Here is a 12898-nt window from a genome sequence, read left to right as displayed (position 1 = left end):
AAGGATATCTTGAACATAGTGAGCAAAACATCTCATTTCACAACATTTGTGTTTTTTATCCGATGTTAATATTGATGTAGATATATAAATACCATATATTGGATATGATCGATCGTTATTATTTTAAAAATTAATCACAAAAGGCTAAAGATAATTTCGCCTTCTGTAGGACGAGGGTCACAAAGTTCCAAAAGTTCTTCCTTTTCCTAATAAATCGTCGTCAAGATCCTCACTGTCAGGAAGGTCTATGCACCCTGAATCGTCGTAGCGCAAGGACCTGCAATATCAAATGTTAATTAAATTTATTAAATTCCCATAACAAAAATGTATTGTTAATAATACATTCATATGGATAAAGTGAGCACTTGCTTAGTGACATCCAATTGGGATTCAGTGAATTGTGATGCATAAGAATCTCAATTACTTCCACATGTTTATTTTAAAAAATAATTGAATAAGTACAAAAATATAATAACTATATACGCTGTGATCTACTTTCACGAGGCATTAATCTCTTAGTTCTAAAAAAACATGTGAAAACATAATCAAATTTATATCGTCCAAAAAACATTTTAAAATCATGGGCTGAGAGAAAATACATGATATTTTTATTTAAATTTCAGTTAAATACCACTTTTTATAAAAAGTGTTATTTATGAAGTAAATTGAAATTTAAAATGGATAGAAATTACGACAATGTGACTGACGAATTATTTAATAAAATATCTTGTTAGTTTTGCAGTCATATCTTAATTATTTGTATAAAATATTTACTAAAAGGAGATGAAAGATGGTGGACCATCTAATATTATACTGATAACTTTACAAAGGACAGATTTACAGCAATGGATAGATTGAAGGATGAAGAAGCAGTAGTAAAAGGGGTTATTTTTAATAAATAAAAGAGAAATAAAATACCTTTTTATCGAGAGATTCAGAAAGAAAAATTGAAGTTCTAGCACACTCAAAACCACATCTTTTTATTTGATAATAATATATACATATTTGAAGTTATAAAATAAGAAAATCTTGAACAACGAATTGAATTGGTCAAATGACATATATATCGGTTTCAAGATTTATATGCACAATCATCTCGAGTCATTTGAAATATTAAGAAGAATGTTACGAGTTGTATAGACTAAAATGAAAATCAGTTTTCCAATTCTCTGAAGAACTTGTCTCAGTAGAGAATGAAGATACATGTACAGTATGTTAATGCCTTAAGGTAGCATTAAGGTTATGTTGGACAAGTTACGCATGATGAAAAGTATCCAGCATATCAGATGATTATCTCGGGCAAAACGAGTAAGACGTGACATTGGCAGAAGGCAAATATCCTAGCTTTAAGATAAACTCGAATGTACTGGGATCACAGGAATCTAGGACATGTTTGGTATAGCAAAGGAGAGGACGAAATTGAATAAGATAATTCATATAAACGCTTGTACCTTTCTGGCGTTCTCGCTAGGCGACTGGGCGGGCCTGGCAAGGGCGGAGAGCGGGCGGCTAGGCGGAGGGCGGGGTCGTCATACCGCCGGGAGACCAGCGTGAAGTCGTGATGAGCATCCACCAGCTTCTGGAGACGAGAAACTATCTCGTAGTCTGCCACTGGACTGAAGATTCCCAGGAGCTTTGCTATAGACGTCCTGAAGACGAAGAAAAACAGTTTACGATCCCATCAATGACTTATATAATATGTACCAATTAAAAATCTTGATAATACCCCTGAGTAGGATATAATCTAGCATTTGTGTATCGACATCGCCAAATTAGCCAAAAACACCAATTAGGTGTATAAGCATTATCTATAAAATTATGAAAGGTGTGTTGAGATGGTTTGGGCATGTGAATCGAATGAGTGAAGACAAAAAAAGATTATGATGCGAATGTGGTTAGTAATAGAAGCAAAGGATGTCCGTGGGAAATCAAGTATAATCAAGTATTTCAAATACTTCAAAGTGGTCAGGTCAAAAGTCGGAATAATGGGCGTGTATGTATGAGAAGATATATGATGTGGAAGAGGCGAAGAATGTGTGCAGACAGATTGGTGTGGCGTTTAAATCTGCTTACCCCTAAGTGGAGTGGCGTGATGGTTAGTCAGTTAGTTTTTTTAGGTTTATAAAAGCGATAACATCCAGGAAAAAAATATGTAAAAAAAACAGTAAAAACAATTATAATAAAATAAAATTATATCACCCACAAACATAAATAAAAAATAATAAGTGTAAGTCTTAGTCTCTTTATTGGAGAAAACTGTGTTATTAATTTTTAAATTGTAAAATAGATGTGTCCGGAAAATTAATTAAATTGCAAAAAAAAATTACCATAAATGTAACTTTATTAAATAAATAAATAAAAAAATGCAAAACAATGCATTTAAAAAAAATAATCACCTGAAGCTTTGCAACTGTGCGTCTCTTCGATTGGCATCTGCTAGCATTTCTTTACTCCTGGCCAACTCTTCTCTCAACATAGTCAGTTGGTGATCAGAGATACTGCGCTCCTGGTCCATATTCTCTCCCGCAGACCTGACGTGATCTTTCAAGATATGAACTTTCCTGTTATATTTTGTCCTCAACATTTCACAGTCCGCGAGTCGCTTCTGAAGATCTTCGATTTTTCGACCTCTTTCCAATGCTGTTATCTGGGAAACAAAAACTGTTACAGTGACGATTTTTTCGTCATTTGAAAGAGCAGAAATGATGAAAACCAATCGAATCGATATATAAAAGATACAGGAGTCACGAAGGAGTTTTTCTCACATTGTCAAATGAATATTATCCATTTACAAATCGGTAGGTAAGGGGTAAACTATCGTAAATCCAAAACATCAAATATTGAGGAGAAAGAAATTAAGAGATGTTTTAGAATATTTCCATACAGATTTTTGTAAGTAAACGAAAAATTATTGAAAATAATAACTTTATTTTTAGTAACGTAATAACATTATCTTTAATTGACTGATTCAGCAGTCATCTTATGGTAATATCTCTTTATTTTTTACTTACGTAGTAAATACCACTATTTTTAAAAATCTATTGTAACAGGTGTTTTGACTTATTGCAGCATCATGATCAAACACCGTATGTGAAGGTTGGTCTAAATTTTTAAGTTGTGCCTTTTTGACGTTGAATGATGAAGCTCTTTAGAGGGGGAAGCTTGAGTCAGTTTACTATTTAAAATTTCTAATAAAAAATCTTCATTTGTCTCACCATAAATAACATAACTATAGTTTACCTCGTACCAACAGAAATGACAACAGCTATTGAATGAGTTTATAAAAACTGATTTTGGAGCAATCATGACTTGGAATCATAATGAAATGTCTCCGATATTGTAAAGATAATAATATAATGGCCCTACAATAGCAAATAATTATTCCGATTCTTACTTACTTGCTAATAACAGTAACCAACAATTTACAACTTTTATTTTGTAACTTGCATGAAAATACCTGATTTTATGCACTTTGCGTAGCTGAATTCAAAAACGACAGCAAAAAAATGAAGCAAGTCAGATTTTTTAGTTACGAATATTTTTAATTCTGACATTGACTCACGTTTATCTTATTATTTATGTAAATATATATATATATATATATATATATATATATATATATATATATATATATATATATATATATATATATACATATTTATACATATATATATATATATATAAATATATATATATATATATATATAAATATATATATATATATATATATATATATATATATATATATATATATGTATATATATATATATATATATATATATAATATAAACATACAATGGTATCGTATTATATATTAATAAGTTAATACATTTCCATTGTTACTCTATAATTATCAATACTATTTTAATCCCTTAGACCTTAGACTAAAACATGTCTATGTAGATCGCAACTACTATTACGGTTTCAACATATGGGGTCCATACAAACAATAATATAACTGTAACATCAAAACTTGACGTGATACGAGCTTATCACCGTATAGACTTTGAATAAGAACGATTAACTTAGTCCAAATCAGTCAGCAAATTTCAGTTACAAAATCATTGTTGGCCAGTGTAATTAATCCGGTTACTTTGTACATGACATAGAGTAGCGAAAACATATCAATGTATAAAAAATATGGATTTCATGTTTAACCTTCTTATAAACATATAAGTATGTATTCACATGAAATATTTTCTGGTAATCTTGTATTTCATTTTTGATAAAGCTCATTTACGCGCATTTTTTTTATTATTCCAAATTATCACCTTGTAATCTGCGGCTTCAGCTAGTTGAGAATTGAGATCTCTAATCTGCCCTCTGGCGTCTGTTAGTTGTATGCTGAGTTTATCAACTTGCTTACTCAACTTTTTATTTCGGCTCAAACTCTCATCCCTCTCAGTTTGAAGGATCGTTTTCATCTTAGTACTGTCTTCCTGGAGCGACAACTTCCTTCTGAGTAAGTCTAAGTGAAGATCTCTTCTCTGCAACTGTTCCCGTAAAATACGCACCCGTCTTTGTAGTTGATAAACAACTGCCGTCTGAAAAACCAATATGAAAATATTTAAGATAAAGTATCGCTCACTCCTTTCAAGAACGTCATAAATAAAAATAAAAGATTTTTCACAAGAGCATTTTTAAAGTTAAAAAATATAATACAATGTATTAAAAATAAATATCAAGCCACTTATTGAACTTTTTACTGTGCAACATATCTTATCAGGTAAAACCTTAAGGTTTTTCTCCATTTGAAAAATATTTAGTATTTTCAAAAAAATAATTAAACTGTACCTTTTCTTCAAAATGCAAAAACAACACTTTCTGCCCTGTAGCGGGTAAATATTAAGTTAAAAATATGCCTCTTTTGCTGGGATATAGTACATTTTCTGGGAATTCCGAAAATATGTACAACTGAAAATTGACGATTTTTGATTTATGACGTTCTTGAAAGGAGTGAGCGATATTTGTTAAAGGTACGAGCTTCACAATCGATAATTTTCTCGTCTCAACGTTTGCGTATTGGATTTACGATTGTTTATCTCGTACCTATCGTTTAGTTGTAATAAGGATGCAAGATGCAAACTTTTTACAATCAAATCATTTCAAGAGTTTAGATATTCATACCAAAATGAATTTTAACATTATTACTTACAATTCCTCATTTGCACCTAATACTGCTGAATAAACAATATATGACATTTTTTAATATCCAAAAAATAATCTAGAAAAAAACGAAGCGTACTTACATATTATTTTTTTACATCTCATCAAAGATGAAGAAGAATATGGAAGTCTGGGCATTTACGGGGCTGACGACCGTCATAGGCTGGTTTAAGTGATCACTTTACACACGTGTAACATTCACCAATTCTACCCATTATTGACAACCACACTACTTAAATTCTTGGAAGTTTTAAATATATTACATGAACCAATTTTTAAACATTATTCTTGAATCACTAGATTTTCACTAGATACATCTATTGGTGAGATGAAAAGAAACTTTTTACTGAGCAGAAACTCTTTAAATAAAGATCGTGTGTAAAGTGATCACTTAAACCAGCCTATGACGGTCGTCAGCCCCGTAAATGCCCAGGCTTCCATATTCTTCTTCATCTTTGATGAGATGTCAAAAAATAATATGAAAATGACTCCTGTAATTGGGGAGATAATCCAGATTTTGTGAACAAGTATTTGGACACACTCAAAATGTTGTATTACATGTTGTTCCAAAAATCATGATTTTTCTCAATAACGACAACAAAAATATCATAACTCTAAAATAATATCTACTTATAAATATAAAATGTCTACGACATGTCATAAAATGAGCGATTGAAATATATAATTTGTTGTGGTGATATTTATTGTGTCGCCGTAGTAGAAAGATTGTTCAGAATAATATATTTTTTTCCTATTTATGTAAAATATGCAATTTAAATAAAAACTGATCATTAATTGAAACTATAACTAACTAAGTATACATATGATGGAGATAATTAAAAGGAGTTCAAGAAGTGCTGAATGAACTAAGTTTTGCGTGCCTTCTCAGTGGCTATTTTGATATAATAATAAGAATTAAAATTGTTGATAATGGGGTGATATTTTTTGTATGTTCCGTCAATGTTAAAAGTATATTTAGTCCCTATTTGCTTTTGACATTGGAAATAAGAATGGAATAAATTACAACAAATAGGATACAGCTCAGAAAGAAAAATATTATTGAAAAATAACATTAAAAAAATAAAATGCAAAACATTAAAAAAATAAAATGCAGGAGAAACAGCAGGTATTATTAATTTAAAAAAAGGGAATAGTAGAAATAGATTAAGCACTTAAGGGTGCATACGCGTACTTGTACAATCTTGTATAATAATACAATTAATAATAATAATAAGGATATAATTTAAATTTATAATAAGAAAGAAAAAAAAAACAAATAAAATTTTCTCATACATATACTCGTATGACATATAGTACCGGTATTTTCCAGTGTCAATTACATCCATTTATCTCACGGCGTATTGCCATGAATGATCTCTCATCTAAAAAGAGATATGACTTTCAAAAGTCGCCATGTTGTCGTTTGTTTGAAAGAGGAACAGAAGCTAATCATACTTTTAACTTAAAACGGACAATTTGCTAAATAGCCCCAACAATGTTTTATTATTCAATGTTACGTGTGATTAAGAGAGTAACGTGCTATATTAAAGTTATCCTTTCAGTCTTACTTCTTTTAAAATTGGTAAATCATGTAACGATCTTTCTCTTCTTAATCTGGGCAGCGAACCGTAATAACCACAGCATAGAAACTGTGGTCGAAATAACACATCAATGGACATAAACAATAATTAAATAATACAACAACAAGACATCAAAGGCGCTAAATATTCACACTTAGTTCAACGAAATGTAGATAAAAAACTCAATTATATTTGTTTACCTTGTCAACTATTTTGTCACTCTCCAATCTCGCAAGCTGTTCCGCTCTGACCAACATAGACTCTGTTTGTAGATCTACTCCGACTTCTTGGGATAACTCGTCCATGTTCAATGCCTTACTCAATCTTTCTAAGAAAGTTATAAGCTGCAAAAAGTTACCATTTGAATAAGTAAAAAAGTGTGATCAAGGCAAATAATAATTATCAGTATAATATTATTTGATAATTTTGTTTTAAAAACATATCGCTTACTGCTTTCAACAACGTCGTATATCAAAAATTGACGATTTTCAGTTGTGCATGTTTTCAGAATGCCCAGGAAACGTACTATATTCCAGCAAAAGCGGCATATTTTTAACTTAATATTTACCCGCTACAGGGCGGAAAGTGTTGTTTATGCATTTTAAAGAAAATGTATTGTTTAATTATTTTTTTAAGTATACTAAATATTTTTCAAATGGAGAAAAAAACATTCAGGTTTTACCTAAAAAAATCTGTTGCACAGTAAAAAGTTGAATAAGTGACTTGATATTTATTTTACATTTTATTATATTTTTAAACATTAAAAACGATCTCCTGAAAAATCAAGTTTTTTGATATATAACGTTGTTGAAAGGAGTGAACGATATGTTAATTATCTTAGAAGATAGATGGAAATTTTGACTGTTGAAGAAATATGAAGCATGTTAATCTTTTTTTGAGGTAACAAAGATGTTGTTAAAATAATTAAATACACAATCCGTAACAATATTTTTAATCGATAATTCCTTTGTAAATCCTTGGCGGCGTGGGCTACTTTACATCTTTTGCAGGATTGATAATGGTTACAAGAAATGTATGGGATACGAATAGATTTATAGAAGCATCGAACACATAAAATTGGAATTTACAACGTGAATTTTTTCGATGATTTTTATTACAAATAATGCTATTAGCAATGTTAAAATATTGGCTCATAAATAAAAATTTATATTTTCTTAACTATTTAAAATATTTGGTTAGGGCTGACAAAATAAATGATGAATGTAAAATGCTTGCATATAATATTTCAAGCTAAATTGGACAAAATCATGTTTGTTGGTATTTTATATTTCATGATAAGAAATAATATTTTTAACATTTTCTGCAAGAAAAGCAAATAAATAAATAAAAACATAACAAAATCAGTTTTTACTGGTGATTTTAATTTAAATATTAAGGATTAAGCCTATTCTGCAGACAATTGTTCTACTAAAAAAATAGTTATCAAACTAAGTAGGATCCTTGAACTATTAGTACCTATGGAAAGTACGTTTACTAAACAAACAACAAATCAAACAACTTTTCAAGGCGAAGGTAACAGATGCTATAAATCGTAATTAAAGGTGTTGTATCTGCATTCATTTTCAAAAATCGCTGAAAACTTTGCATAGAAGGAAACAAAATTATTAGAATATAAATAATTTGAAAAACCATTAAGCGTAAGATATAAATTTATTATTAAAACAGTTTTTAATTACATTTTCAATGAATCTTTTTGAATTATATTGAAAAATAATATAAAATATGTCAATAAATTGTCCACGTAAATTTTACAATAATTATAAAATTATCGTGAATCTGGAAATAAAATTAACATTTAAAATATTAGTGTGAGCTCGTTTCAATTTAAATAAAATAAAATTGAAAGCAAGTTGATATTTTATTTGAATTTGGTATAATATTTTTTAAATAACTGATTGTTGACTTTTTTATTTATTTCAAAGTCTCCTGCAATTTTACATGAAATTATTTTTTAAAACAGTACACATGGGCAAATGATCTACTCTAAACAAGTTATTTCATTTAAACTGGTGGAGGATGAAATCAAATTAATTTTAATTCAAGTTTTACTTAGTAAATACTACTGTGTATTTCTAAAATAAAACGAAATAGTTGTATTTACCATTAAAACATATTAAAAAGGATTTTACCACAATGTGACTACCGAATCAATTAAGCAAATCGATTTTGCTTATATTAATTTTTTTAAATAATCAATATTTGAAGCACTAACTTTGTGATTTTTTTGTTTGAAATCACTAAATAGCTTATTGAAACTCTATGATTTCTACTGATTTCTAAGCGAATACTTCATTCCTCAATATTAATATAATCACGTATGTAGTTTTGAGGAAGGGGTTGTTTTGCTTCGAAATAATAATTAAGTTCAAATAAGATAAGTAGTGATTTTAAGTAAAATTATTTTATCTGTTACATTTATCTTATATTCTAAATATAATAAAAATTAGTTTAAAGATTTCAAGTGCACTTTTGGTAACAATCCCTGCTGGATAAAAATATATGTTTTTACCAACCGATGATTTGTCTCTCCTGAGGGAATCCCTAGAAAGCTCAGCAGCTGTGAGTTCCTTATCCAGATTGTGGACCCTGGTCTCCAGCAGAGCTCGTTCGTCCTCCAGGACCCTTACCCTCCCAGCAGTCTGCTCATGAGAGATCACTTGACGGTTCAGGTGTTGAGATTCTGAGTTCAGCTTCTCACGTAACGAATGCAGTTGCTAAAGTTTCAAACCAATATATCATTCACAATTTTTTTAGTGTCTCCAAATACTTCACAAATCTGGTTAAATGACAAATCAGTAATAAACCCTATAAAAACCAGACTTTTATTCCATATTCTTGTTCATCTTTGTTAAAATGTCTACATACTTATATATATATTTTTAGTCTAAGTCCGTGTTGATCCAAAATACTAACATACAAGTTGAATACAAATATTATATTAGATTTATTAATAATAATGAAATTAAAGCATTTTAGTAGACCATCGAAACAATGAAAGCGAAAACTATTGCCTTTAAAAATATTGATTATATCAAAAATTATTTCTCATACTTAAATATTAGGCGGAAATAACAATTAAACTCCTAATTCAACTTGCGAATATAAAATAAGTAGAATGGCGACTTTTTACTAAACTTAGGTTTATTTAAAAATATATGAATTTAGTAAATAATGGAGAACTATCGAATAATGCCTTTATGTACCTATATTTTTATAATGTAAACGAACTTAACAGACTTAAAGCTTATACAGAAACAAAGAAATATAATTCTTTTACGTAATTCATATATTTTCGTGACTGCTTTTTCGCATTAGGATATCAATTAATCATTTATCATTTTATGACCCGAGAAAGTGAACTCATTATCGCGAAAATAAATGTCTTACAATGGCAGTTTTCAGTGTTTTCCTAAAAGCTACACCTTGTAACGATAAGTATGTTCAAAATAAAGAGATTGGCCAGATCCTCACCCTAACACATCCTATGCCCTAAAAACTAAGATATGACTAGTAAATAGAACAAAATTTCGACATACCATATTCATATCTTTATTATCACAGAGTAGTTCTCTGATTCTTTCTTTGACGGCACTCTCCGTGCACTCCACAAATCTTGCAGGTAAACTTAACTGTATGGCCAAACTTTCCATGGCCGCTCGATACTCATGCTGCAGTCTCTGGTTTTTTTCCTCTCTATGTTTTAGATCATCTGTAACAATGATAATAAATATCAGCTAATCATTTTGGAACAAAAGATAATTGTTAATTTCCGGAGATTATATCAGTACCTTTTAACTGGCAAATCGTTGTTTCCAACTGCGCTATATTACCCGTGGCAGAATTCAAGTGTTTGCTCGAAGAAGAGTATTTATCTCTACTGTCATGGAGCTCCCTCTCTAGAACTCTGTTTTGCATTTCTAGGGTTTCCTTTTCCTGCCTCAGTCTGTCCAAGTCCACAACTTGCGTGGTACATTGTCTCTGTAGAATGTCTCGTTCCGCACTTGTCCTCTCGAGAGCGTCTCTGCAATTTTTTAGGTCTTGTTCGACGCAGGACAAATTCTCTGTGACATTGATGCATTTGCTACGTAATCTAGACGTCTCTTGCACGAGTTCAGTGGCTCTTATAACTACACTCTCCGGGGAATGCGCGTGGGAAGTCTCGCAGAACTCAGCACCCAAGGCGGCGGACAATCGGCGCAAAAGATCTTGCAACTGGCTTTTATAGTTGTCTTTCATTTGCTCTTCATTCGAGCACTCTATTTCTAAATTTCTCAGTTTCTTTTCTAGGTCTTTCGCTCTGTCCTCTTGATATTTCGAGTCTCTTTGCAACGTCTGTATGGATATTTCATTTCTTCCTTGAGTTGAATATAGAGATCTTTCTTTGTCTTCTAGATCTTGTATTTTCTTTTTCAATGAAGCTATCACTGCGTTTTGACGAGCTGCCTGTTCTCTGAGGTGTTCAATTTCCACCTGGAGCTCCATCACTCTTTGATCTCTGCACAGTACTTGATTTTTCATGTCGCTGATCTGAAAAAAAATATATTTATAAAATATCGTACCATTGAAAATATAGTTTTGAAATTTAATTTCGCATGTTAATGTAAGTATTATATTATTTAATAAATTTACTTCTGATGCAAGACGATCCCTCTTATATTGCAGTGCTGCAAGTTCACTTCTTAGCGCCATAGTAGTATCGAGCTCAACATCTCCTTCCATCTAAAAAATACAATTGAAACTCCATCATTTCAATCGCGTAATGTAACAAATGGTATCTTAGTAAATAAAACGATTTAGGTTACATAAAACTAAATATAACTTCGTCAATATTTCTCAACGTTGTGCTACGGAATGATCCATTTAAATCGTTTCATTGTAAAGCGAAGAACATTATAAAATAGGTCGGAAGAAATTTTCATCGCTGTGTAGTCACGCACGGTACCAGCGCAGAGCCAACATGACAGCCGATATCAACTTACGTTCGTGGAGGCAGAATTGAATCGGCTGCTCACTCTACAGACACTGCCTATTGCCTTGAATCGACACAAAGTTTAGCTGCACTGCGAAGAAAGCGCTTCATGCGTTTCGTAATTTCCCGCCTTCAAATCCTCCCAAACTTTTCCCTCCCCTATTGACGAATCGATGTTTAGTGCAAGGCACGGGAAGCCTTAAACATATCCATAGCGACCGCGTAAGAATAAATTTTGCTGGTATTTTCGCATGCAATTCCATCTTTGTATCATAAAAAAATCACCGCTACACGCCGATACGACCTCCTTGGACATAATCAAAATAAATACAGAAAAAAATAAACAAACCTCTGAAGAAGTTTTTGAACACAGCACTTCGAATATTTTCCAATCTTCTTCTGTATTCGCTCTATCCGAATTCATGGTTGATTTTTTTGACAAAACTTTTCAACGAACATTATGTATTATATTAAACAACACTTATTTCATAACTCTACAGTTACCTCTCGTTCTTCTTTATGTAATGAGACCTCTAAACCATTGGGAACAGGTGGGCGCGCGATACCGTGGATGAATTATCGACTAAATGTTTTTTCTTCGGGGCTTCGAGTCCTTAGAGACCAGTATCGGGAGTGAACTACTTTAGAATTGGGACACATGTCTGAATTTTTAATTAGGTTAATCGTATTTTTACATGGATCATCCAATATAAGCCGCGCGAGGTCACGTATCACTCGAAATTAATGTTATCATTTAAAAATTTACTTTTGTGGCTTCCTATTTATATTTTAATGCGAAAGTGTGACGTAATTAACAATACAGTTGAAAATAATAGTCTTGAATTCATTTAATATCCTTTATGGTTCTGTAGATTACTACTTACGCAAGCTCATACGAGTGTGTTTACTAACACCAACTGCATTAAATATTGCTGCTATTTTTCTTTTCCTTCCTTTTTTATTTTTCCTCTATTTCCTTTCACATAAAGGGGTTATATCCTTCACCCTAGACTTCTTCACTACACCAAATATAGCCTTTTAAATATATTCCATGAATCTGGAAATAAGGGATTGCCTTTATATCATGAGCATTTTGCAAAAATTTACCATTAAAAAAAATTAAATCATCTGCCACTAATTAATACTTCATTATTTTTTAAGA

General features: G+C 31.0%; 1 protein-coding gene across 1 annotated transcript; it reads right to left on the bottom strand.

Moving 5' to 3' along the window:
* Nucleotides 1-177: 177 nt before the first annotated feature.
* LOC148311075 (coiled-coil domain-containing protein 170) lies at nt 178-12160 on the bottom strand. Its single transcript, XM_088257248.1, has 10 exons — nt 12086-12160; nt 11397-11486; nt 10556-11294; nt 10304-10476; nt 9281-9481; nt 6947-7090; nt 4272-4544; nt 2397-2647; nt 1452-1649; nt 178-277 (listed from the first exon to the last, which is right to left on the bottom strand). The coding sequence occupies exons 1-10, from the start codon at nt 12158-12160 to the stop codon at nt 178-180; spliced, it is 2244 nt and encodes a 747-aa protein (XP_088113374.1).
* Between the last annotated feature and the right edge of the window lie 738 nt (nt 12161-12898).

This window comes from Brachycentrus maculatus, unplaced genomic scaffold, assembly GCF_059751285.1.
Source record: "Brachycentrus maculatus isolate JH-2025_06_01 unplaced genomic scaffold, ASM5975128v1 h1tg000077l, whole genome shotgun sequence".
Lineage (NCBI taxonomy): Eukaryota > Metazoa > Arthropoda > Insecta > Trichoptera > Brachycentridae > Brachycentrus > Brachycentrus maculatus.
This window is presented reverse-complemented; position numbering and strand designations above follow the sequence as displayed.

Bases quoted from the DNA above. Each gene is read 5' to 3' on its own strand.
- LOC148311075 (XM_088257248.1), bottom strand. From the start codon at position 12,160: ATGAATTCGGATAGAGCGAATACAGAAGAAGATTGGAAAATATTCGAA. The intron at 11,295-11,396 runs GTAAATTTATTA...ATTTTTTTTCAG, and splicing joins GGGATCGTCTTGCATCAGAA to ATCAGCGACATGAAAAATCA. The intron at 9,482-10,303 runs GTATGTCGAAAT...TTGAAACTTTAG, and splicing joins ATAATAAAGATATGAATATG to CAACTGCATTCGTTACGTGA.